The sequence below is a fragment of the Macadamia integrifolia genome, chromosome 11, assembly GCF_013358625.1.
Source record: "Macadamia integrifolia cultivar HAES 741 chromosome 11, SCU_Mint_v3, whole genome shotgun sequence".
NCBI classification, from domain to species: Eukaryota; Viridiplantae; Streptophyta; class Magnoliopsida; order Proteales; family Proteaceae; genus Macadamia; species Macadamia integrifolia.
In genome coordinates, this window is record NC_056567.1 from 9,210,481 (window position 1) to 9,233,891 (window position 23,411).

Genomic DNA, 23,411 nt, shown 5'->3' on the forward strand with positions numbered 1-23,411 from the left:
GATATGAGATTGTAACACATTGGGCATGATCTCATAAACCAAAATGAGTTCTATTCTACATGGTCAATAACCCAAGAGGGTTAGTAGGTTCTAATGCCGCCGATATCAAGTGTGCTAGCACTCGTTGTGTCTATCTCTCTCTTCCCTTTTTCTGAAATGACCCTCATATCCTTTATGAACGATACTCCATCATGTGATCCTGTTGGTGCTATCCGCTAGCATACTTGATATTGGCATCATACCTATCCCTCTCTTGAATAAGAATAAAAACAAAATGATCCCAATAAAAACGGAAGGTAATTGCTTTGATTTCCTTTTGTAATTTCTTTCTTCTTAATAAAACATAAATCATAAGAGATTATTTTATTCTCTTTCTCTTCTTTTTTCCTTTATTTTCTTCTTCTTCTTCTTCTTCCTGTATGCTCTTTCAATTAGTTGCTATAGCTGCAAGAGTTGAAACTCAATAACATCATCATGTGTGGAAGGAATTTGAAAAACAAGAAAACTTGGTGATGAAATCCTAACGTTGTTAAGAGAGCATGGAAGAAGAAGGGGAAAGAGGGGGGGGGTGGGAGGCTATAGTGGTAGTCAGGGGTGTAAGTTTAGCCCTGACGATCCGAACCCACCCTGAGCTCGAACCCTGTGTGAGGTTGGGCCGGGTTTGGGTTGAGGCACAGAAAACCCAGCCCAACCCTAAATCGCCCTGAGTCTAACCCTGATTATTATTGTGTTTAACTAATAATGTTTTATCACCCTAGTATACACTATATAATGTATTTTAAACCCTTGCTTCCTATTTATCAGGTAACAAGAGAGAGAGAGACCTCTGTTGTTTTTGTGTTGTTATCGTTAATTTGTATGAGATTTTTTAATTCTCCATTTGCTTTGGTTATTTATTATTTTGCTTGGGGGTGCAACAGGGTCAGGTTGGGCTGGGATTCTTAAAACCTAGCCCAACCCTGAGTCCCCTTAACTGGGCCCAAACCCGCCTTGACCCTGACTTAGGGCCGCAAAACTTCAACCTTAGCCCTACCCTTTAGGGTTCAGCTCAACACTTACCTGCCCTGATTGGCCCTGATTTTTCAGGGTCGGGCCGGGATGACCCTGACCGTAATTGACCCTGACCTTGGTTTGCCATCAAGGGCTGCGTATACCCTGACTCTGACCCTGTAAAATATGAAATAACTTAAAAATAAAAAATATTCATAGTAAAGGAGATAAAAAAAAATAAAAAATTACAAATTTCTTGGTAGAAAAAAGCAAGAGATCTTTTTCTTTTGGTAAAAAAGGCAAGAGAGATCAGTGAGAAGATATATTAGGAGTTTTGAGGTTTCAATGATTCAATGTCAAACAATATATAAAATTAGGTTAAATTCAGGGTAAACATTTCGGTCACAACCAGGGTCAACATCAGGGGCAAAAATCAGGGTCGGGTTTAGGGTGGGCTGGGCGAGCCAAAGACATCAACCTTTACCTGCCCTGACCCTGACTCAGGGTCAACAATTTTAGGGTCGGGCCGGCTCTCAGGGCGAAAATTTTTGGATCAAGACTTGTTTAGGATCAAGGAGGTCCAAGGGCAGGTTTGGGCCTTCAGGGCCAAACTTGCACCCCTAATTTTGCTATCTTATTTCTTCTTCTTCTTCTTTTCTTTTATTTCTTTTGATAGGTCATTATATGGATATAGATTTGGACCATTTGGTTTTATGGTTGGCTATGGTGTCTTCTTGATGGCATGAAACATTGGACTTTAATTCCTTAAACTTTCAACTGAAGAACAAGTCTTATTTCTCTCTTACATTGGAATTTGTATTAACTTTTGAGTTCTCTATTGTAGTAAATGGAATTATTGAAATTTAGAATTGAAAAAGTTGAGTTTTTTTTTTTTTTTTTTTACTAGAACATTGCACATATTGACGGGAAACAACTCAACTTGCCTAATATTTTGTGTTGGGCTTAGCCCATTTCGGGATTTGGCAACGATTCTCAACCTGGACTTCCTTTATGGCTAAGATTTAACTCAACCCATAATATCATTGCATCTTGTTGTATTGAAATATGATTCCACTAAGAAGACCAGCTAAGGTCAACCCGACCCAATCCAGCCCAACCTTGAGCCTTGTAGGGTTGGGCCTGAGCATGAATCCGGTAGGATTGGGTTAGGGTTAGGGTTGGGTTGAGTTTTGGGACCTAGAGTTGGATTAGGGTTTCAAGAAACCTGACCCAACCTGGCCCTGTTTCACCCCTAGTGGTAGTGTTGCGTATCCTAAAACACTCTAATGTTTTATTTAAAATTAGATTACCAGCGAAATCAAAGGAAAAGTAAACAGAGGGTATAAAAAAAAAATTAAAATAATTACCAATGAAATAAAAAAAAAGAACACACTTTCCATGTTTGTTGGGATTCTTATTTATTTATTTATGAGTAATTTACAACGCCACCCTGGGAGAATGCCACAATTATAAGAACACCCCCTCTGTTTTACCAAATTAGACTCAAACTCCCTACTGTCAGTCATTGTTAAGTCAAGAGTTAAAATGACTGTTATACCCTTTTTACTAAAACTCATTTTAACCTAATTCCTCTTCAGCTCTACCTATTCTCACCTTCAGAGAGAGAGAGAGAGAGGGGCAATTTGCGGCACAGTGCCACCTTCGGCGGTCTTCTTCAATGATATCCATCTAATTGCTTGTAGAGACTCCAGTTTCAGTGGCTGAAAATAACTTGATATTTGTACAGAATTTATACTGCAACCATTGATATTCCTGCTGCTGCCCTCACCTTGCCTTTCCCTGGAATCCACAGTAGAAGTATTCGATTCTACATCCTCCGTGTGGCAATTATTGCTCTGTTCTTCATCATCATCGCTTATTTGATTGAACCTCCGTGCTAATTCCTGAACATTTTCTGCGAACTCTTCGTCTAAGTATCCATCTAAGTTGGCGCTGCAAGCCCTCCTGTGAAATCGGCGTCTAGACTTGGGGTTATGGCAAGATCGAGATCTCAACAATTCTGTCGATGACGATGACGTTGTTCCTAAGAAAGCTAATTTGTGGATGAATTGGCAGATAAGAGCTCGATCTGCTCCTCTCTGTTTTTCCGACGAAGGAGATGAAATTGTAGAGGCAAGCATCTGAGTTGACGAAGGGGAGCAAGAAGCTACGGACTGCGACCACTGTAAACAGGTCGCGGCGACCTTTTCTTCCATGCCTTAGCTTTGCAGGCTCCAAAGAGGTCTTAGAAATTTTTTTTTAAAAAAATGAAGACATAAGAGTAAGAGGATAGAAGGAAAAGGCAAAGCGTCTTTAATCTGACAATCTGAGACTATTTTAAAAGAACTCGAAGTCTCCGGGTTCTTGATTGTGAATCTGAAAATTAACAAGCGCAGTTGCCACGAGGTCTTGGGACGATGGACGTCTATCATCGTTCATCACCGGTGCCGCTGCCATTGCTCTGAACAATCGTCGGTGGATAGGTAAATTAGGTTTTAGAATGGACCAAATCGATTTGGGTGAAAGAAATTATTACAAGGGTATTTTAGGTAATTCATATTTTATAAGGGTATTTTGGTATTTAAAATAAAATATAATTGCTGACATCAACATGTAAGGTATATTTCTTAACAATGACTGACGGTAGGGGGTCTAAGTCTAATTTAATGAAACAAAAGGGGTGTTCTTATAATTGTGACATTCTCCAGGGGGTGGCGTTGTAAATTACCCTTTATTTATTTATTTCCCTCTTTGTAACCGTTTAAAAAAAAAAAAAAATGCTTTGCTCAGGAGTCGAGTGAGAGAGTGAGAGTATGCGTGCGTGAGGTTTAGGTCAGATATGTATAAACCAGTGGAACTCTGTTCTCTTACGGATTTGTTTCCCAACCTTTTCTTGTTGTCTTCTTTATCTCAGTAAGTTGAAAGAAAGGCAGCAAAGGAGGCGATGCAGTTTAGAGTCGGAAATGAAGTAGAGGTCTTCTGTGTAGTAAGAATGTGGGGTGTGGAAGTCATTTTGGAGCTGTATGGATCCGAAGTTGAGGTAGAGACCAGGACGCGTTTGCAGATAAATAGGAAGAAGATGCGTGTCGAATCGTCTAACGTAAGACCTCAGCCTCCTCCCGAGAAGGAAAATGATCGGATCTTGGAAGAGGGCCAAGTGATTGAGATCCGTCTATTTGACTTGTGGATCACTGGAAAGGTCTGGGAAGTCCTTCATGGCATCGCTGAGACTAAGAATGTGTCTTTTTCTGTAGATACTTATTGGCTTGATCAAAGAATATATTCGGTGTCCATGTCGCAAGTGCGAGTACCTCGGCAATGGGTGGAGGGGAAATGGGTTCCTCTACCACGGTTACCTTTGCATCATGAGGTAATTGAGAATCTGTTATCTATTATATATGATTTATTATTTTTTTTTTCAAAAAAGAATATACGACAAGGAAGGGGCAACACCTCTTAAGAGGATGAGATTGAGAGGAGCTCCAATTACAAAGAATAGGTGGATCTAATGACCAAACTTGAGAAGAAAAACCAGAGGAGCCCCAGGCTGATGAGCCCCAGGCTGATAAATGAGCCCTGGAAACAGGGATAGCACCTCTGCCCAAATACAAGAAAGATATCAAATCAAAATTTATGGGGAGAGAATGAATGTCCTGAATTATAGCACTAATGACCCAATTAGGAGAAGCTGAGATGCCTAGAGAACCTCATCTCGAATGTCTTTGGTTCAATCTATGACAAGTGTGTTGGAACTCCCTATGGGTTTGAGATTGAAACCCTATGGAGGAAACCAGACAGGAAAAACAAGAACACGAATCTAATAAAATTATGGAGGATCGATTTGTACCTTTCACCTAGTATGCTGAAGATGATTGATGTTGGTCACTCCCACTTTCGCTCTCTTGGCTTGGCTATGGATCTTCTACAACCCCTTAAACCTCCTTGGTTCTCTCACTTTAGTGGTAAAGTGGAGAAGAGTGAATAATGGCTGTAGGGACCCAAAACCTAGTATTTATAATACTGTCCTGCACTCAAAACCCTAAACCACAATGGGTTGAGCCAGTATATCCCTAAACTTGAGAGTGGACCGAACTGGTTCATGCAATTTGACTCTCACCCATTTAATCAACCCGAATAATTAATTTAGCCCATAAATCCAACAATCTCCCACTTGGGCTACATTAATTATAAGGATGTCTTTTAAATTGGTGTGGCCATAGAATCTTATTACATTAACCACTCTTACTGTGATTCAGTTGAAAAACCACTCACATCGAATAACAGCAGAAGATACACCTCAATATACGGCATACAACTTTCTGTTATTACAAACATAAGTAAGTTTCTTAACACGAATCTATGTGGGATACCATCACAGAAATATTGACATATCCTCAAATTACACTGTTGTCATTCCATGTAGGTCCTTAACTGTGATATTAATCTTCACTGTGGCAAATCGCCTTTGATCTGTGGTTAATATCTAACTGTGGCCTTCCGCCTATAAACTGTGGCAAATATTGCCTATGAACTGTGACAAATACTGTCTTAAAATGTGGCAAACATTATCTTTTGAACTGTGGCAAAATATTACCTATAACCAAGACAATTACTGCCTATAAAAACATTCTTAAATGAAATCATAAACCAAATATTTCAATAAATAACTGTGCATAATGTAAATGCTAAAACTTAACCATAATTCATCAAACTGTGCCCCAAAACATACGGGCTAAGGTTCAAAACATAAACAAATACTAAACAAAATCAAAGCTCCCACTAATCAAGCATTTCAAATAACTGTATGTAAAGAAATCCTAACTACTTGATGGGATCAAATTTTACTTGCTCTCAATTACTGGTGATCATTCTACCTCACCCTTTCTTGGTATCATCCTGCTTATCAACCCCAGAATTCTTCCTCTTCTCTAACCATTTCTTGAAAATAAAACAGTCCTTCTTCACATGTCCTTTCTTATGGCACCAGAAACACTCTACGTTGTTGGTATTCTCTTCATCCTGAGCCTTTTGAGATGTGTCAAGTTCTTGAGAGCTATTATTCCTGTCATATGGCTTGGCGCTTCCTCTGTTGGAAAAATTTTTGTTCCTTCTGCTTGGTCCACCAGAAGATCCCTTGTGGAAAGTTGCATGTGCACTCTCAAACCTAGTTTGTTTCAATTTTTCTTCCTCTTGAGTGCAAATGGAAATTAGTTCATTTAGGTTCCAATCGTCCTTCAGTGCAATGTAGGTAGATTGGATATCCTTATACTGACTAGGGAGGGTATTCAGTGCAATATGTACAATATATTCTTCATCGATCTGTATTCCAAGATCCTTAAGTTTACCAGCATCAGTAGCTACACCCAAAATGTATTCTCTAACACTCCCACATCCATCATACCTTGTATTCATTAGCCTGGTCATCAATGTGGTTTTCTCAGCTTTCTTGTTGTGTTGAAATCTACCTTTAATAGCATCCAGGAATTCTTTTGCAGTGTCTTTGATCTCTATGTTCCCACGTTTAATTTCAGGAACTGCCTTTTTTAAAACCAGTATGCACTTTCTGTTTGCTTCAGTCCATTTCTTAAACTTGGTCCTTTCAGCACTTCTGCTCGAGTCTGTGAGAGGCTCAGGTTTAGGCTCCCTAAGTGCCAAGTCTAAGTCAAGAAGACCTAAATGCAATTCTAATTCTTCCACCCACTTTTGATAGTTGTTACCAGTGAGCATTGGGATGGAAGACACATAACTTGAGGGAATGGCCATCTTACTACAGCAGTAACAAGAACACAATACATGCCAAATATTAAAATATAAATCATAATATAAAAGCATGTAATACTATCAATATATTTTAAATAAGAGTTACAACTAAAAATGTATCCCTATCCTTTGGGACAGGAATTAGCTGATGCTCTTATATTCTTCTTTTAACTGTGAAAACAATACTAACTTCGGAATTCAATCACCTTTGGGCAAAAGAACTCCAAATTTAATGTCCCTTTCTGAAATGTGGATAATTATCCTCAAACCTTGATGACATAACCTTTGGGAAAGTATCATCTTTACTGTTGGGGAAGATACAATCGAATTGAATGTACCACTTTGGTGGGTTTCACTCAGTTCTATCATATCTTTCCCATTGGAGATATATATCTTTATGTTCAAAACATACATATAAATATGTCACTAGGACAACAATAACTATACAAGAGTTACAACCGCAACTACATTCCTATCCTTTGGGCTAAGAATGCACTGATCCTCTTGTAAATTCATATTTACTGTGAAAAGAACAATAACTTTTGAAATCCCCTCACCTTTGGGCTTAGGAACCTCTAGGTTACTGTCATTTTCTTAACTTTGGTGACATCACCTTTGGGCAAATGTCACCTACATTGCTACCCTGTGGAAACCATGAAATAATAAGATGTACCACTTTGGTGGATTCCACCTCATCATTTCATGGTTTCCTAAAGCAAAATTACTTCGCAACTAAGAATGAGCGGAAGCTTACACCCTTTTCCAGATTAACATATTTCAATTTAAAAACCTTTCCCAATTTCATGGTAACCAATAACATATACATTTTTCAAAGCATTGATTTATACTCTCTTGTTTCAATGATTAAAAATAAATACAACATACAATTTTAAATAAACATATCATTAAAAATTAGATCATTAAATGTATTTTGATTTGATTTAAAACTCCTACCCAACTTAACTCATTTAAGTAAGACATGGGCTTTAGGTCTAGTGTCAAACAATCATGGGTTCAGCCCATTATTTAATTTACATGGGCTTTAAACTTAATATCAAACAATCATGGGTTCAACCCATTATTTAACATCTTAAAATCAAGTTTGGTAGTAGAAGTTTGACTCCGACTCCAACAAATCCCTGTGGGAGCCGATAACCTTTCTTTCACCCTTTTTATTTTTTTTATTTTTTTTAAGGATCAAACAGTGGACCTTTAACCCATTAGACTTAAAACAGTAAAACAAAACTTTTATTGAATAACTAAACATCCATGGGCTGAGCCCATTATTTATTTTAAAGAGTGGGCCATTTCTTTTGTTTTCTAAAACTTTAAAGGACAGCCCATTACGTTTTAAGAAGTGGCCCATTTCCATTTTATAAGAAAATAATAACTTAAAAGTGTGATAGACCGAAGTTTGGGTCTATCATCACCCACAAAAACAAAAAACCTATAACTAAACCCTCTTCCTCTACCGAGAGAGAGCAATGACATCCGAATCAGTTTTTTTTTTCTCTCTCCTCCGGCAGCCGGTTTCCGGCGGCGCGTGCCGGCGCGTCCGGAGGTTTCCGGTGACTTGCGGCATACCGCCGTGACCGTCTTCTCGTGATCTACAACTTTCGTGAAGAAAGTTTTCCTATACAGAATTTTTAAATGATGGTAAAATTACGATTTTTATGATTTTCATGATTTTTAATCAAATCAGGTTTTAAGTAATAATCAAAATCTTCATGTACAAGAAAAATTCAATCGATTCTTGTCCCATGTGGTCTGCTCTGATACCAATTGTTGGAACTCCCTATGGGTTTGAGATTGAAACCCTATGGAGGAAACCACACAGGAAAAACAAGAACACGAATCTAATAAAATTATGGAGGATCGATTTGTACCTTTCACCTAGTATGCTGAAGATGATTGATGTTGGTCACTCCCACTTTCGCTCTCTTGGCTTGGCTATGGATCTTCTACAACCCCTTAAACCTCCTTGGTTCTCTCACTTTTGTGGTAAAGTGGGGAAGAGTGAATAATGGCTGTAGGGACCCAAAACCTAGTATTTATAATATTGTCCTGCACTCAAAACCCTAAACCACAATGGGTTGAGCCAGCATATCCCTAAGCTTAAGAGTGGACCGAACCGGTTCATGCAATTTGACTCTCACCCATTTAATCAACCCGAATAATTAATTTAGCCCATAAATCCAACAAAGTGCAAACAAATAAAAGCTTAAAGCTGATTCTTCATGTTACCCAATTGTAATTAGGAATTCACTATCTCAACCCCATAGTTCCTACACTAGTCACCACATCATCATACGCATCTTTAATTTTGTCCACATATTTACTTGAAACACTTCTCTTCTTTTGTATTGCCATATTAACTTTCTAGGGATTCTGTCATAAACTTTTTCTAGGTCACTTAAGACCATATAGATATCCTTCTTACAATCTCTAAATCTTTCCATGAGTCTCCTAAATAGTTTTGTTGCTAATTGTTATTACCAAATACTAATTATACTGAGCCATTGAGGATTACGTCATTAAGATAATGAGATTCAATCATGACTTCGAGTTCAAGTTCACAAATCATGACTCACACAAGAGGTACTATTTCATACTTTCATATCGTTTTGAGGATCAACATGAGGGTGCACTATTTATTCAATTTATATGTTATTTGTTTCTTTTATACTTTGTTAATTGAAAATAGTGAAAATATCACTATATTTAATATGCAAGAACTCTTTTGTGAATTGGAAAGGTTGATGATCTTGATGACAAAGACAAGTGCTAGAGATTTGGATTTCCTTTTTAGTCATTTGTATTTTCAATATGCAAGAACTCATGTTCTGAAAACTATAGTTAAAGCTCCCTGATGACATTTCCAAATCATTTTTAACCTTCAGCAGAGCTTTTTTGACCTTTGGTGCTGATTGTATTTTCAATATGCAAGAACTCATGTTCTGAAAACTATAGTTAAAGCTCCTTGATGACATTTCCAAATCATTTTTAACCTTCAGTAGAGCTTTTTCGGCCTTTGGTGCTGATTGTATTGTGAGAACTTGAAGAAACAGCTCTACCTTGCTCCCTTTTGATTTTGTCATTGGCTGATCTGACTGCAAATGCGCCCTTTTGTTTTTGGCTAGATCTCTATTGATATCTGTTGTGGCAGTACCTGATTGAAAATTGTTTGATATATCCTGCTGTTCCTCCTTGGCTGGTTGCCATTAAGAATTCCATTTAATTCCCCCCTCTAAAAAATTGGAAACAAGATTCTGATTAAATTGATCTGTGGGGATTGTAACAGGTTCTTGTTGTCCCTTCAATCAAGAGTGGAGATTCTTCTGCAGGCCTGAGAGACCATTCTTCAGAACAATGGAGGTTAGTATAGTAAATAAATTGTGATAAAGATTCCAGCACCTGCTCACCAATTCTGTGTTTTTCCCCACATGGAAGGGTGATCTGGAAATTCTGGTTTTTAGTAATGATGTGGATTTGCCACATGTCAAATTTCTGACTGAGATTCAGTGTATCCTATAATCCTATCATATGTGGGCATACCCTCTTGTGTATGTCCATACACCTCACTATAGTAACCTTGATTCAGACATGCATTTCTTCTTTGATCAAAGCTAACTTCTTTGATTTTTTTTGTTCTTTTTTGTTGTGACTATAAAGGTCTAAAGGAAAAGCTTCTCTTCAATTAGAAGACCCACAATTTAGCATTGGGTCTGAAGTTGAGGTCTATGAAGATTTTATGGATGGGTGGAAGCATGCGACTGTCAAGGAATTGCAAGGGGACCAAATTCGAGTCCAGTATAAGTTTGGTCTTGGATTGAACATTCTGAACATGAGATCGACAAGTTTTATGATGTGTCTCAAGCAAGGCTGTTGCCTCCTAATATAAGGGATGAGAAAATCACTTTTAATTTGCACCAAGAAGTTGAAGTGTATGACGACCATTTTGATGCATACGGCGGTTTTTGGTGTAGGGGAGTGATCTTGGAGATACGTAGGGACATGTTTGACTCATGTTTTTATTCCATCGGCCGTCTGAAACTGGGCATCATCAATGTGAAGGAAACTAGTTTAAGGGTTCGTCGAGAATGGGTCAATGGCCAATGGGTTCAACCAGAGTCATATTTGTATGTGGAGCAGGTAACTTATTCTTCTTCTGATTTATATACCTCTCTTTTGTATTTGATTTTGATTTTGATTTTGATTTATTTATTTATTTTTTTGGGCATGGGGTCACACGTGGCTAGATCCCACACACAGAGGGGATTCTTGTCTTGCACTAAAAACATAGTCTGAACCAAGAAAGGATGGAATTTTCAATTTCTCCATGTATAGTAATGACTAATTAAAGCACACATAAACCTCATTTTAAAATCTCAAGAGAAGCCGCAAATTTTTTGAGTTTTTCTATTTTATTTTTTTATAGTCTGCCATCTGTTGGTTTTTTTTTTAGGGGGTGGGGGAGTAGTGACTTGAGTTGCTTTTATGATAAAAGCTTGTAATGGAGATGGAAGTAGCACACTCTCAAACCTGGACGAGTTGGGGTATATATATATATATATATATATATATATATCAGTTTCTGTTAAATGAGTTTGAAATTTAAAATACAAAGAGTTGATTTACTTGTGTACAACAACTGAGTTCACAACATCTATGAAAACTTAGTGAAGGACCTAATATTTTCTCTTGAAGAGATGGATTTGGTGTGTTATGTTGTAGTCTTCATAGGCTTCATAAGCAAATCAATGGAGAAACAATCACAAGCTTATCCTGTAAGAAATTAAACCTAGATGAGTTGAGGCTTTTGGTGAAAATTTTTGTAATTCGACAATCTGTAGAGAGACAGTGAGCATCCAGATCAATGCGAGCAACCTTTTTAGGCTAAAAAATGGAAATCAAGAGCAATATGTTCGTTTGTGAGTGGAAAAAACTGCATTGGCACTAATTATGTAGCTTTAATGTTGTCACATCGTAAATGAGGTGGATGACTAAAATAATACTTTGCGCACATTGAAGTGATTGAAGCCAAGGTTCTAGGTTTTGGTTTTGAGGCTGGTTTTGACCCTGGTTGAAACTGAAACCTACTAGAAAATGGGTTTTGTCCTTTTTTTTTTTGTACTGCCTATTTTTACCATTTTACAACTATTCCATTTATTAGTTTCACAAAAAACACCACCTAAAATGATACTTGTGGTTTGGACCCAAGTTTGTAGTGTACATTGATTGCTGTTGTACACTAGCCTTATTAAAAACATTGACTTCATATAATTAAGCTATTGGAAATGTAAAAATGTTGTTGGAGTAATGGGTTTTAAGGATGTTGTTAGAATTCAAACAGATATCCTTAGGTTCTTTAGGGGTTTAATGGTCCGTGTAATATTCTAGAATATTCTCTCCATTATTATAAATAAAGATGGCTAATGTCGTGTTAGTCACAAGTCATTATTTCTCTCAACATTCTCTCAACATGGTGTTAGAGCGGAGACCAAACCCTAACCCTACCCTAGCTTCCATCTTCTCGCCTCTCTCCTAGATAAGCACCTCCATCTCCTTGCCCCTCTCTCTCACTCGCCTCCTCTTTTGCTTCCTTCTCTTGGTGGTGCTTCACTAAACTACCGAGAGCCTCTCTACAACTTCTCTTCTCCTTGTCTGGGCTTTCAGATCTCCTTTTCCTAATGATTTAGAGACCCAACCCCTTTTCACACCTTTAAAATTCAGGGTTTTTCACTCTAATCGATTTTTATGTCTCAGGGTTTTGTTTTCCCTACTTTTTGCATCGATCTATGTTGATGATGCCTTCTTCTGGTGCTGTTCACCTGCTATGTGGCCTGTACAAGCCACTTTTCCATCTCTGACTTCCAATCTAGAGAAAATCGATATTTCAGGGTTTTGAAACCCTTATGGATTTTTGGGTTTTTAGGGTTTTTTCCTTGCTTTTGTTTCCTGGAGTGGTTGTATTAGTCTATTTCAGCCATTCTACGGCCTCTTAAGTTTCAACCATGTCTGTATATGCAAGCTTGACCGCTTCCACTGGTGGTGATAACTCCTGCACCCTTCCTACTTTTCCTCCTTGTGCTATCAAGCTTGATGGAACCAATTACCTTATGTGGTCACCTTCGTGCTATATCTCCATCAAATCCTGTGGTTATTATGGTTACTTTACTAGAACCACAAAGAGGCCTACCATAGGTACTGAGATTGATAAATGGGGGTGTGCAAATTCTCGTTATAGCTTTCCTTGTCAACTCTAGGCAGCCATAAAATGCTCGTGGCTGTGTCCTTCTTGGCTCCACTACGAAGATATGGAACCACAAAGAGGCCTACATAAAATGCTCGTGGCTATTTTAAAATCTCAAGAGAAGCCACAATTTTTTTTAGTTTTTCTATTTTATTTTTTTATAGTCTGCCATCTGTTGGTTTTTTTTTTTTGAGGGGGTGGGGGAGTAGTGACTTGAGTTGCTTTTATAATAAAAGCTTGTAATGGAGATGGAAGTGGCACACTCTCAACGTTGGACGAGTTGGGGTATTTATATATATATATATATATATATATCAGTTTCTGTTAAATGAGTTTGAAATTTAAAATACAAAGAGTTGATTTACTTGTGTACAACAATTGAGTTCACAACAGCCATGAAAAATTAGTCCAGGACCTAACATTTTCTCTTGAAGAGATGGATTTGGTGTATTACGTTGTAGTCTTCATAGGCTTCATAAGCAAAACAATGGAGAAACAATCACAAGCTTATCCTATAAGAAATTAAACCTAGATGGATTGAGACCCTTGGTGAAAAATTCTGTAATTCAACAATTTGTAGAGAGATAGTGAACATCTAGGTCAATGCAAGCAACCTTTTTAGGCTAAAAAATGGAAATCAAGAGCAATATGTTGGTTTGTGAGTGGAAAAAACTGTATTGGCACTAATTATGTGGCTTCAATGTTGTCAAATCGTAAATGAGGTGGATGACAAAGATAATACTTTGCTCACATTGGAGTGATTGAAGCCAAGGTTCTAGGTTTTGGTTTTGAGGCCGGTTTCAACCCTAGTTGAAACTGAAACCTCCCAGAAAATGGGTTGTCTTTTTTTTTTATATTTTGTGCTGCCTATTTTTACCATTTTACAACTATTCCATGAATTAGTTTCATAAAAAAACCCACCTAAAATGATACCTGTGGTTTGGACCCAAGTTTGTTAGTGTACACTGAATGTTGTTGTACACTGGCCTTATTAAAATCATTGACTTCATATAATTAAGCTATTGGAAATGTAAAAATGCTGTTGTAGTAATGGGTTTTAGGGATGTTGTTAGAATTCAAACAGGTCCTTAGGTTCTTTAGGGGTTTAATGATTCTTTTAATATTCTAGAGCATTCCCTCCATTATTATAAATAAAGAGGACTAGTGTCATGTTAGATACAAGCTATTTTTCCTCTCAACAAGGTGTTAGAGAGGATATCCAAACCCTAACCCTAGCTTCCATCTTCTCGCCTTTCTCTCTTAGATAAGCACCTCCATCTCCTTGCCTCTCTCTCTCTCTCTCCTCCTCCTCTTTTGCTTCCTTCTCTCGGTGGTGCTTCTCTGAATTACCGAGAGCCTCTCTACAACTTCTCTTCTCCTTGTCTAGGCTCTCAGATCTCCTTTTCCTAATGATATTAGAGACCCAACCCCCTTTCACACCTTTTTTATTTAGGGTTTTTCACCCTAATCGATTTTTATGTCTCATGGTTTTGTTTTCCCTGCTTTTTGCTTCGATCTATGTTGATTCCTTCTTCTAGTGCTATTCACCTGCTATGTGGCCTGTGCTAGCCACTTTTTCATAACTGGCTTTCAATCTAAAGAAAATCAAATTTTCAGGGTTTTGAAACCCTTATCGATTTTTGGTTTTAGGGTTTTTTTCTTGCTTTTTTTTTTTTTTTTTGAGTGGTTGTATTAGTCTATTTCAGCCATCTCTGCGGCCTCTTGAGTGTCAACCATGTCTGGATCTACGACCTGACCGCTTCCGTCGGTGGTGACAACTCCGACACCCTTCCTACTTTTCCTCCTTGTGCTATCAAGCCTGATTGCACCAACTACCTTATGCAGTCCCTTCGTGTTGTATCTCCATCAAATCCCGTGGTTATTATAGGTACCTTACTAGAACCACAAAGAGAGATTTACTCCTAGGCGGAGAATGACGCTTAGGTTTTTGACGTGCGCCAAAAGGTTCGTGATTTGAAGTAAAGATGGCTAACTTTTTCACAGTACTACTATGAGTTGTGAACACTGTGGCATGAGTTAGACTTCTATGAGGAGTATGTTCCCACCACTCCGATTGACGTCGCCGGATTTCAAAAACGAGAGGAAAAGATCAGAATCTGACTTCCTAACAGGGCTGAATGTGGAATATGACCAGTTGCGGGCTCAGGTTCTGAGTTTGTCTCCCTTTCCTATTGGAGCAAGTCTATGCTATGATCCAACTTGATGACAACTATCGTACCACTATGCTCACAAAGCCTATTGCTGCTCCACCGAGAGATCTTCACTTGCTTTTGGTACTTAGTCCTTCAGCTCAGTCCCACAGTCTGGTGGGCTCCTCTATTAGAGTTCCAGTGAAATGCGACTATTGTGATAAGGAGCGTCATACTAAGGAGCACTGTTGGAAGCTTCATGGCCGCTCTGCTGATATATCTTGCAAAGGTCGTGCTAATTCTGGTCAGGCCCTTACTGAGGTCCCAGACTCTGACTCTGCACCTAGTATCTTAGCAGCCTCTCTGTCATCTAATGAGCTTATAGCCTTTCGGCACCTTCTGATGTGTATGGAGACCCCTGATGCATCTGCAACTGCGAGTTCTGCTTATTCCACTCTTTCCAGTTCAGGTACCTATTTTTGTGGTCATAATACGTCTGTCTAGTCTACCCCATGGATTATTGACTCTGAAGCTTTTGATCATATAGAAGGTTCTTTAGCTCTTTTCTCTTAGTACTCTTCCTAATCTGGTAATGGTAGCTAATGGGACTAATGTCGGAGTAGATTACAAGAAACTAACCCCCCAGAGTATAACCCCAAACAATACAACTAGTAACCCAAATTACAATTAATGATGCCTTAGGACAAAGGATTTAATAACCCACACAAGACTAGATCAACCCAACAAGAAGAAAACCCAAAATTAACAATCAAGAACCAGACCCTAGGAGAGAGAGCAGCTTGCAGCTAGGATTTAAGGGAATACCTGCGGTTGGGCCTGTAAGTCTCTGATGGTGCTGAAATTTGGGTACATAGTAGTCCTCAAGGTAAGGAAGAAAACCTCCAAATATGAAGGAATTCTGTTAGCTGGTTTGGGAATTCTGTAGTTGATTGATTTTTGGACTTAAGAGAGAGAAAATGGCAAGAACTTTAAGTACCGATGCTAACTTGCTTGGGTAGGTCTGATGTGAGGATCGATGGTCCCTTGGACTGTTAGGAACAGAGATCTGAGGAAGAAAGAGTGGAGATTGACTGGGCTTCCAAGCTTGATCTTCTTGCTGGCCGATTCTTACTTCAGCAGGTCTTCTTGAGCTGGTTGATTATTCTTGATGCTAATGACAAACAGCGAACAAGGAAAGGGATTGAATGCTGGAATCAGTGAAGAAACAAGGGACTGTGGGAGAGGAGTTGGCTATCTCGGCCTGGACTTCTCACCCACAGCTATCTCAGCTGCGCTAAGCAATAAACTGCAAGTTTTCTTTATTCAAATCTGAGAATTATGAGTACAAAGGCTCCTCTATTTATAGAGGGCAGACTAGCAATCAAACTATAATGAGGAGTTAGTTTCCAAATAGGACTAGACACTCCTAATACAACTAGGACTTGAAATAGACTAAGACTACAACTCCAACATGGAGTTAGACTGACTAATTAATAGTCCATATAGGACTTTACAACCGATGGGCCCAATGGCCCTCTATTGAAATTAAAAGACAACTTAAATAAAATGCCTAAATTGATGGGCCCAATGGGCCCTTATTTAATTCACTACTTAACTAACCAGCCCCCCTAAATTAAGTAGGGCGATAGGGGTCCTTTGGGCTGGGCTTCCTCTTGCAATAGCCTAGCCCATAATGTGGATCTACATCAGGGACTCATTCCATTATCTTGGGAAAGGGCTCTGTTAGATGTACTCCTATTTTATCTCTTTCATCTGTTTTGCATGTTCCATCTTTCTCTAGTAACTTATTGTCCATAAGTAGTCTTACTTCCAATCTTAATTGCAAAGTCACATTTTTTTTGTCTCATTATGTTCTTCAAGATCTTGTGAAGAATAGATCTATGCAAGTTGGGCATATATGATATCTATGCACCAACTCAAGAGGGTGTTGTAATAATGGGTTTTAGGGATGTTGTTAGATTCCAAACATATCCTTAAGTTCTTTAGGGATTTAATGGTCCTTGCAATTATTAGAACATTGTCGCCAGTATTATAAGGGAAATTTATAGCACCACCCCCTAAAGAATGCCACTATTAGAGACACCCCCCGTCAATCTCTGTTACGGAATATACCTTAAATGCTGACATCAACTGGTATATTTTTTCTAAATACCAAAATGCCCTTCTAAAAAGTAAAGTATCTAATATATCCTCTCTTAACCCTCTAACCCCAAATCAAATCTGAACTCCTTCATGTCCAAGAATTGATTACCAAAGGATTGTTTCAACTTGCATTTGCTGTTGTGGAATTGCAAGTGGAAACAATACATAGATTCCTCCCGAAATGCTTTGGACCCACTAGATCTATTCTTTCAGTTACAAAACAAAGTAAAATCCAATTATTAAGGAGAGGCAACAGAGGGCTGTAAAGAGATAGGCAAACCCTAGGACACAACAATGAGTTTGTTCTTTAAGGAATTAACCACACTATGGGAGGAGATCAATGATAGCTTGGTAGGGAGATTAAGAACTCAAACTTAGGTTCTGTAAGAAACAAAGGTAAAAAGACAAGAAATCCTGCTTAACTGTCTCTTAGTCGTAAATCTTGAGATTTTTGTGATCCTCACTACAGCAACAATCTCACGAGGAAAAGGCTCCATCTCTAGTCAGGAAAAATGGAAAATTCCTCTCTTATGCTGGCCAAACCAATGATCTAATCTATTATGTACTTTTACTGGTCTGGCATCTTCTCCCTCCCTGCCTTTACCTCCAAAGTGAATGAATCCATCCTTTGCTCCTTCCTTTGGAAAGGAGTTGAGCAATCAAAATTCCTCTACCCGCTCAAGGTGGCCTGGGTCTCCGAAGGGTTAAAAATAACATTTCGGTGGATATCCTCAAACTTATCTGAAAGATTGTGTTAAAACATAATAGCATCTGGTTTCCTTGGGTGTTCTATACTCTCCTTAAAAAAGACTCTATTTGGACCGTTCCCCCTTCCCCTGATGCCTTTTGGATCTGGATAAAGATTCTTAGTCTCAGAACCAGTGCCCTTACTGCTATCTCCTCCTCCATAGGGAATGGAGCTTCCACTTCCCTTTGTCTTGACAATTGGCACCCATCGGGGGTCCTCCTTTCTTCTGTCAGTCCCTGCACTATCTATTTCGTGGGGATCCCCGGATTGGCCAAAGTCAACTCCGTCATCCTGGATGGGACCTAGATTCCCTCTCCTTCTAACTCCCCCCTTATTGAGGCCATCTGTGCTGACCTTCCCCCCTTCCCACTTAACAAAGAACAAAATATCTTAGATGGCTTCTCCTTCTAGCCTCTTTTCTTTCTCCTCCACATGGAACCTCATCTATCCCTCTGCTCCCCTTGCACCTCGGTGCAACATTATTTGGTTCAAAGCCCATATTCTCTGCCATAGCTTCACTGCTTGACGTGCTGTCCCCCAACTGCCTCCCTACCCAATCCTTCCTTATCCATTGCTACATTCTTGTCTCCCCTTCGTTCTGCCTCTGCTGGAATGGCACCAAAAACAGAGATCATCTTTTCTTCTCCTGCCCCTTCTTTGCTTCCATTTGGAAGGTAGCCTTCACCCACTGCTGGCCTTCCAGAAGATCAATCCTCCCCTTCAGTAGAGAATGGATCTGGATTGACATGACCTTCTTCGGCCCCTCCATTTGCGACACCGTCGGCAAGCTTGCTTTTTGTGTCATGATCAACCACCTTTGGATGGAGCGTAATCTGCATAGGTAGACGTCCAACTCTTGCTCCTATGATCAGATTTGGAATGCCATCTATTTTGATGTTACCTCCAAGCTTGCTTCTCTTAAGATCAAACTAGTTAGGAACACCCCAAGGAACAGGCTCATTGTTGTTACCTGGAGTCTCCCACCCTCAATCTTATCTTCTCCCCACCCCCATGATAACTAGTACCCCTTAGTCCCCCCTTTTTTTTTTATTCTCCTATGAGTTGGTTTTTTCTTTCTTTTGTTGTGTCGGCCTTTTTTGCCCCCCGTTTTCTTCTCCCCCGTTTACTTTAATGCATTTAATATTCATAAAAATAAATAAATAAATAAATAACAACAACAAACTCAGCCTTATCCCAACTTAATGTGGTCGGCTACAAGGATCCTTGCAAAACAAGTTGGGAAAATTGGGGTCCAAACAGAATAGGATAAACAAAGAAGAGAAGAAATTTGAAATGATAAAAGAGAAATGAAAGAGAGATGAAAGTAACAAGAAAGAGGCACAACCTAGAAAGTTGGGGGAAACTCAGCTAAATGGGTCAGCAACATGGATCCTTACCCTTCAATAGGCTCTATCCGAGGTCATACTTAGGGCAAGACCCAGACTATGCATGCCATTCTTCACAACTTCTCCTATGGTTATTTTAGGCGTGCCACTAGATCCTTTAGCTCATTCCATAGTAATCAGATCACTTCTCTTTACTTGGGTGTCCCCATCTCTAATACTTTCATTCCTTATTTTTTCCATTCTAGTTTTGCTGCACATCCATCGAACATCCTCATCTTTGCTATAAATAGCTTCTCTATATGACATTTTTTATTGTCCAACATCCCCCCTCATACATAATAGTTGCCCCTACAGCAGGCCTATAGAACTTCCCTTTAAGTCTTAAAGGAATACGTCGGTCACATAACACTTCGGTTGCACCTCTATACTTCATCCATCTTACTTTAATTCTTTGTGAAACATCATACTCTATGTCATCTTCTTTATTTATGGTTGACCTCAGATATCTAAAATAGTCACTTTGTGGTATTTATCTCTCTCTCTCTCTCATCAATTTTCACCGTGTCATTATCCCTTATATTATCAATCCTTACTATGAAAAACTAATTTATTGGGAATAGATTGTCCCTAGAACTCTTTTTTTGTTAAGAATAAAACAGAAAGGTTAACTTGATTAAAAAATTGTTTGAAATATTTACAATCAGTCACACTTAAACAACTCAAGCTAAAATGTCCTTGATCATCCCCTTTGTATTTATATGGTATTCTATCACATTGTAGGTATACCTTTTCCACAGAGATAAAATTGGCACATGCTCATTTAAATATATATATATATATATAACTACCCTCAACCATTTAACATGACAATATTAGTATTTTTAAGGCAAAAAAATATCCTTAAAAGTAACTTCAAAATGAAACCCTTATGTGCAAATAAGGCCTTGTAAAGTTTTCCGTCAAGAATGGGTGTAAATTTTCCAAATGAAAAACTGCCTCAAAGTTTCTACTTGAAAATGCCTTTATGAAGTCAAATAAGTATCGTATAATTTTACATGACAATTTCAAACAGATTTTAGAATTTTAAATCCTACGAACATTAAAAAATCTTTCAGCAAATAAAAGATTTCTTCAGAATTTTACTTGAAATAAAAAAGGGAGCCTAAATGAAGATGATGATGATAATCTCCTCTATAAATTACGTTCATATTACCACATGGAATGGCCAATGAAAAACCCCTTTTCACTAGACACAACCCTCCACACCCTTATTCATTGTTTTATGCGATAACAATGGGAAAATAGATTGAGATTACATGCCCAGATAATATTGTTTCGATTTGACAGCCCAAGGAAGGTATCTAAGATCTCATAAAATGTAGGGGAGGTTTTTGAAGTGATTAAAAACTTGAAGGCATCTAGGTATCAGTTTTATAAATTATTTAGAATAATAAAAAGGAGATGGATTCAGTTTTCCTTCATGGTACATCAAGATAAGCTTATCAATACACCCCTAAATATTTGTCACATGGTAGCGTAGTTGAGCCCAAGGTTTTTTTATGCTTCATACTGATCTATAAGATAAGTCCGATAAGCTTTACACCATGTGGCACAATCGATAAGTCATTTTATCAAGATTAAGATGGCTTGGGAAAAGGTTCAACAAATGGTTAGCCATGAGTGTGGTGTGGTTTCGAAATTTGATAGATGGCCAATCATCCCGTATTTATCCAACAATTAGAATTACCATATCATCTCTCATCGACTTTTTTTTTTCCTTGTGCTTATAACTTTCCCCATATCCCCTCTCAACCCAAACACACTACCCAAAAAGGTCAAAGTGGGGTTCAATCCTAGGACATGGCAACAATGTCTATTGTCCGTAACAGCTGTGCTAGTTGGCACCTTCTTGTTCCATTAATTTGATAGTAAGAAGTACACAAGATAGAACTCACTAGACTTTGGGGGGGGGGGGACCCTCAAATAAGATTGCAATTGATTTTTATCCAATAGTGGGTGCATCACAATCCATGTATCCATTGATTCTAATTTTCTCTTTCTTTGGTTGGTGATCTACAGCCATTAAAACAAAGAAAAATGGATGAGGCTCCATCAATCAGAAATGAGGTTGAAGTCTACAGCTTGTATCACAGAGGATGGATTCCTGCGACCATATTGGGTTCAGTCGGAAACAAAATTGAGGTTGAGGCTTGGATGAAGAAATACAATGAAACAAAAATGTGGAGACTATATCTTGATGTGTCTAGAATGAGGCCTCGACCATCTATGAATAAAGATAATAATTGGATTTTCAGGGAAAATGAATCTGTTGAAGTGCTTGAAGTAAATGGTTGTTGGCAGAAAGGAGAGATTTGGGAAGTACATGGTACAGGGAAGAACCTGTTTTATTCTATCAAGGCAATGTGTGAGGACTGCATAAAATTGTACATTGTATCCAAGACTGAAGTAAGAGTTCGTCGGAAGTGGGTAGGTGGAAAATGGTCATCTTCATCTTTTGAGCAGGTAATTAATTCTTATTTCCTACATGCCTGTTGTATAAAAGCATTCTCACACGCCCACCATAGGTGAGTGCCCAAGTTTAGTGGTCTTGTTCCCTCCATCATTTCTAGATCAATCTAATTTCTCCACTTGTTATAGTGATTTCAAAATTATTGAAAAAGTCAATTATTTGTGACTGTCTGAGCAAAAAAGAAAAAGGAAATCACTATATAGAGCTCATATTTGATGTATGGCCCATCCAATCCTATCCATGTGGTAAAAAATTCGATTTTTTTTTAATAGAATATATAGAGCTCATTAAAGTGTGGCCCTTTTGTGCAGGTTAGTACTAATGATGGCAAGGGTGTTCAGGCTAGTAATAGCAAAGGTGACCATCATGAAGAAGATGAATTTGTTGATACTAGTGGTGAAGGTAGAGAATTTACTATTTCTGCAATCAAGGAAGGAGATACAAAGGTTGGCCCAACACTTATTAATGCACATTCTATGCTAGTTGATGGCCAAGAGAAAAGTGTCGAGATAGTTATCAAGCAAGGGACTGAAGTAGAAGGAATCAGTCAAGCACCAGAAGGATACAAGATTCCGGCCAATGTGGCATATACATTTGATTTGATTTGCACCCGTTACGGTGATATTTTTAGAAATTGCACTGTTGAAGAGAATTTACGAAAGCTTTGGACAATTGAACTGTGTGGCGTAGTTCATCAAATGGAAGCTACCACTTATGAAAGCGTATCAGAAGACATGATCAATAAGTGGTATGAAGTTTGCTTAGGTCACAAAGAGCTGAAAATTGATAATGAATGGCTCATGAACAGGATTGGGGAGGTAAAAGAAGTTGTTAAAGCTAGAATGGATGTCTTGGAATTGAAAAACAGTGAGAAGAAGATTATTGATGAGATAATAAAGATAGATGTGGAATGTGAGCAGTTGCTATGTAAGAGAAGAAAACTCATTGAGGAAGTTAGAAGTTATGAACGAAAGATGAAAACTATGACTAAGTGTCATGTCCTAGGCAGAGAGTGATATAGTTTAAATGCATTTTGTTTAAGGTAAATGGTTGTAAAAGAAAAGTATGAATGGATATGTAATGCCCATTATGCTTTAAAGTGTTCCACCTTATAATTAGTTCTAAATACTATGTAGTGGACATCACTGATTTGGTATTAACTTTTGAAGCTGCATTTAATGCAAAAGTTTATGAGTTACCTCACTGTTTGACATTAGGGGTATAATTTTTCTCATAACATCTTGATATTTGGTGTATTGTATCTTTTTTGTTATTTTTTATTTTTTATTTTTTATTATTATTTTTTTCCATTGGACTAAAATTCCCTTCCCCCTTCTACCAAAATAATAATAATAATAATAAATAAAATTCCTTCCCCCCACACATCCCCTTCCTGATAGACATCTGTCTCTACTCCTATCCTTCACCACACACGGCTCTCTCTATGCACTATTATCTGCATGTGCTGGAA

At 38.2% G+C, this 23,411-nt stretch overlaps 1 protein-coding gene across 1 annotated transcript; it reads left to right on the top strand.

The window, feature by feature from the left end:
• Positions 1-4,005: 4,005 nt before the first annotated feature.
• Positions 4,006-23,177, top strand: LOC122093798. The gene is made up of 5 exons (XM_042664281.1): positions 4,006-4,360; positions 10,052-10,125; positions 10,423-10,902; positions 21,490-21,933; positions 22,252-23,177. The coding sequence occupies exons 3-5, from the start codon at positions 10,765-10,767 to the stop codon at positions 22,954-22,956; spliced, it is 1,287 nt and encodes a 428-aa protein (XP_042520215.1). The 5' UTR covers positions 4,006-4,360; positions 10,052-10,125; positions 10,423-10,764; the 3' UTR covers positions 22,957-23,177.
• Positions 23,178-23,411: the final 234 nt, after the last annotated feature.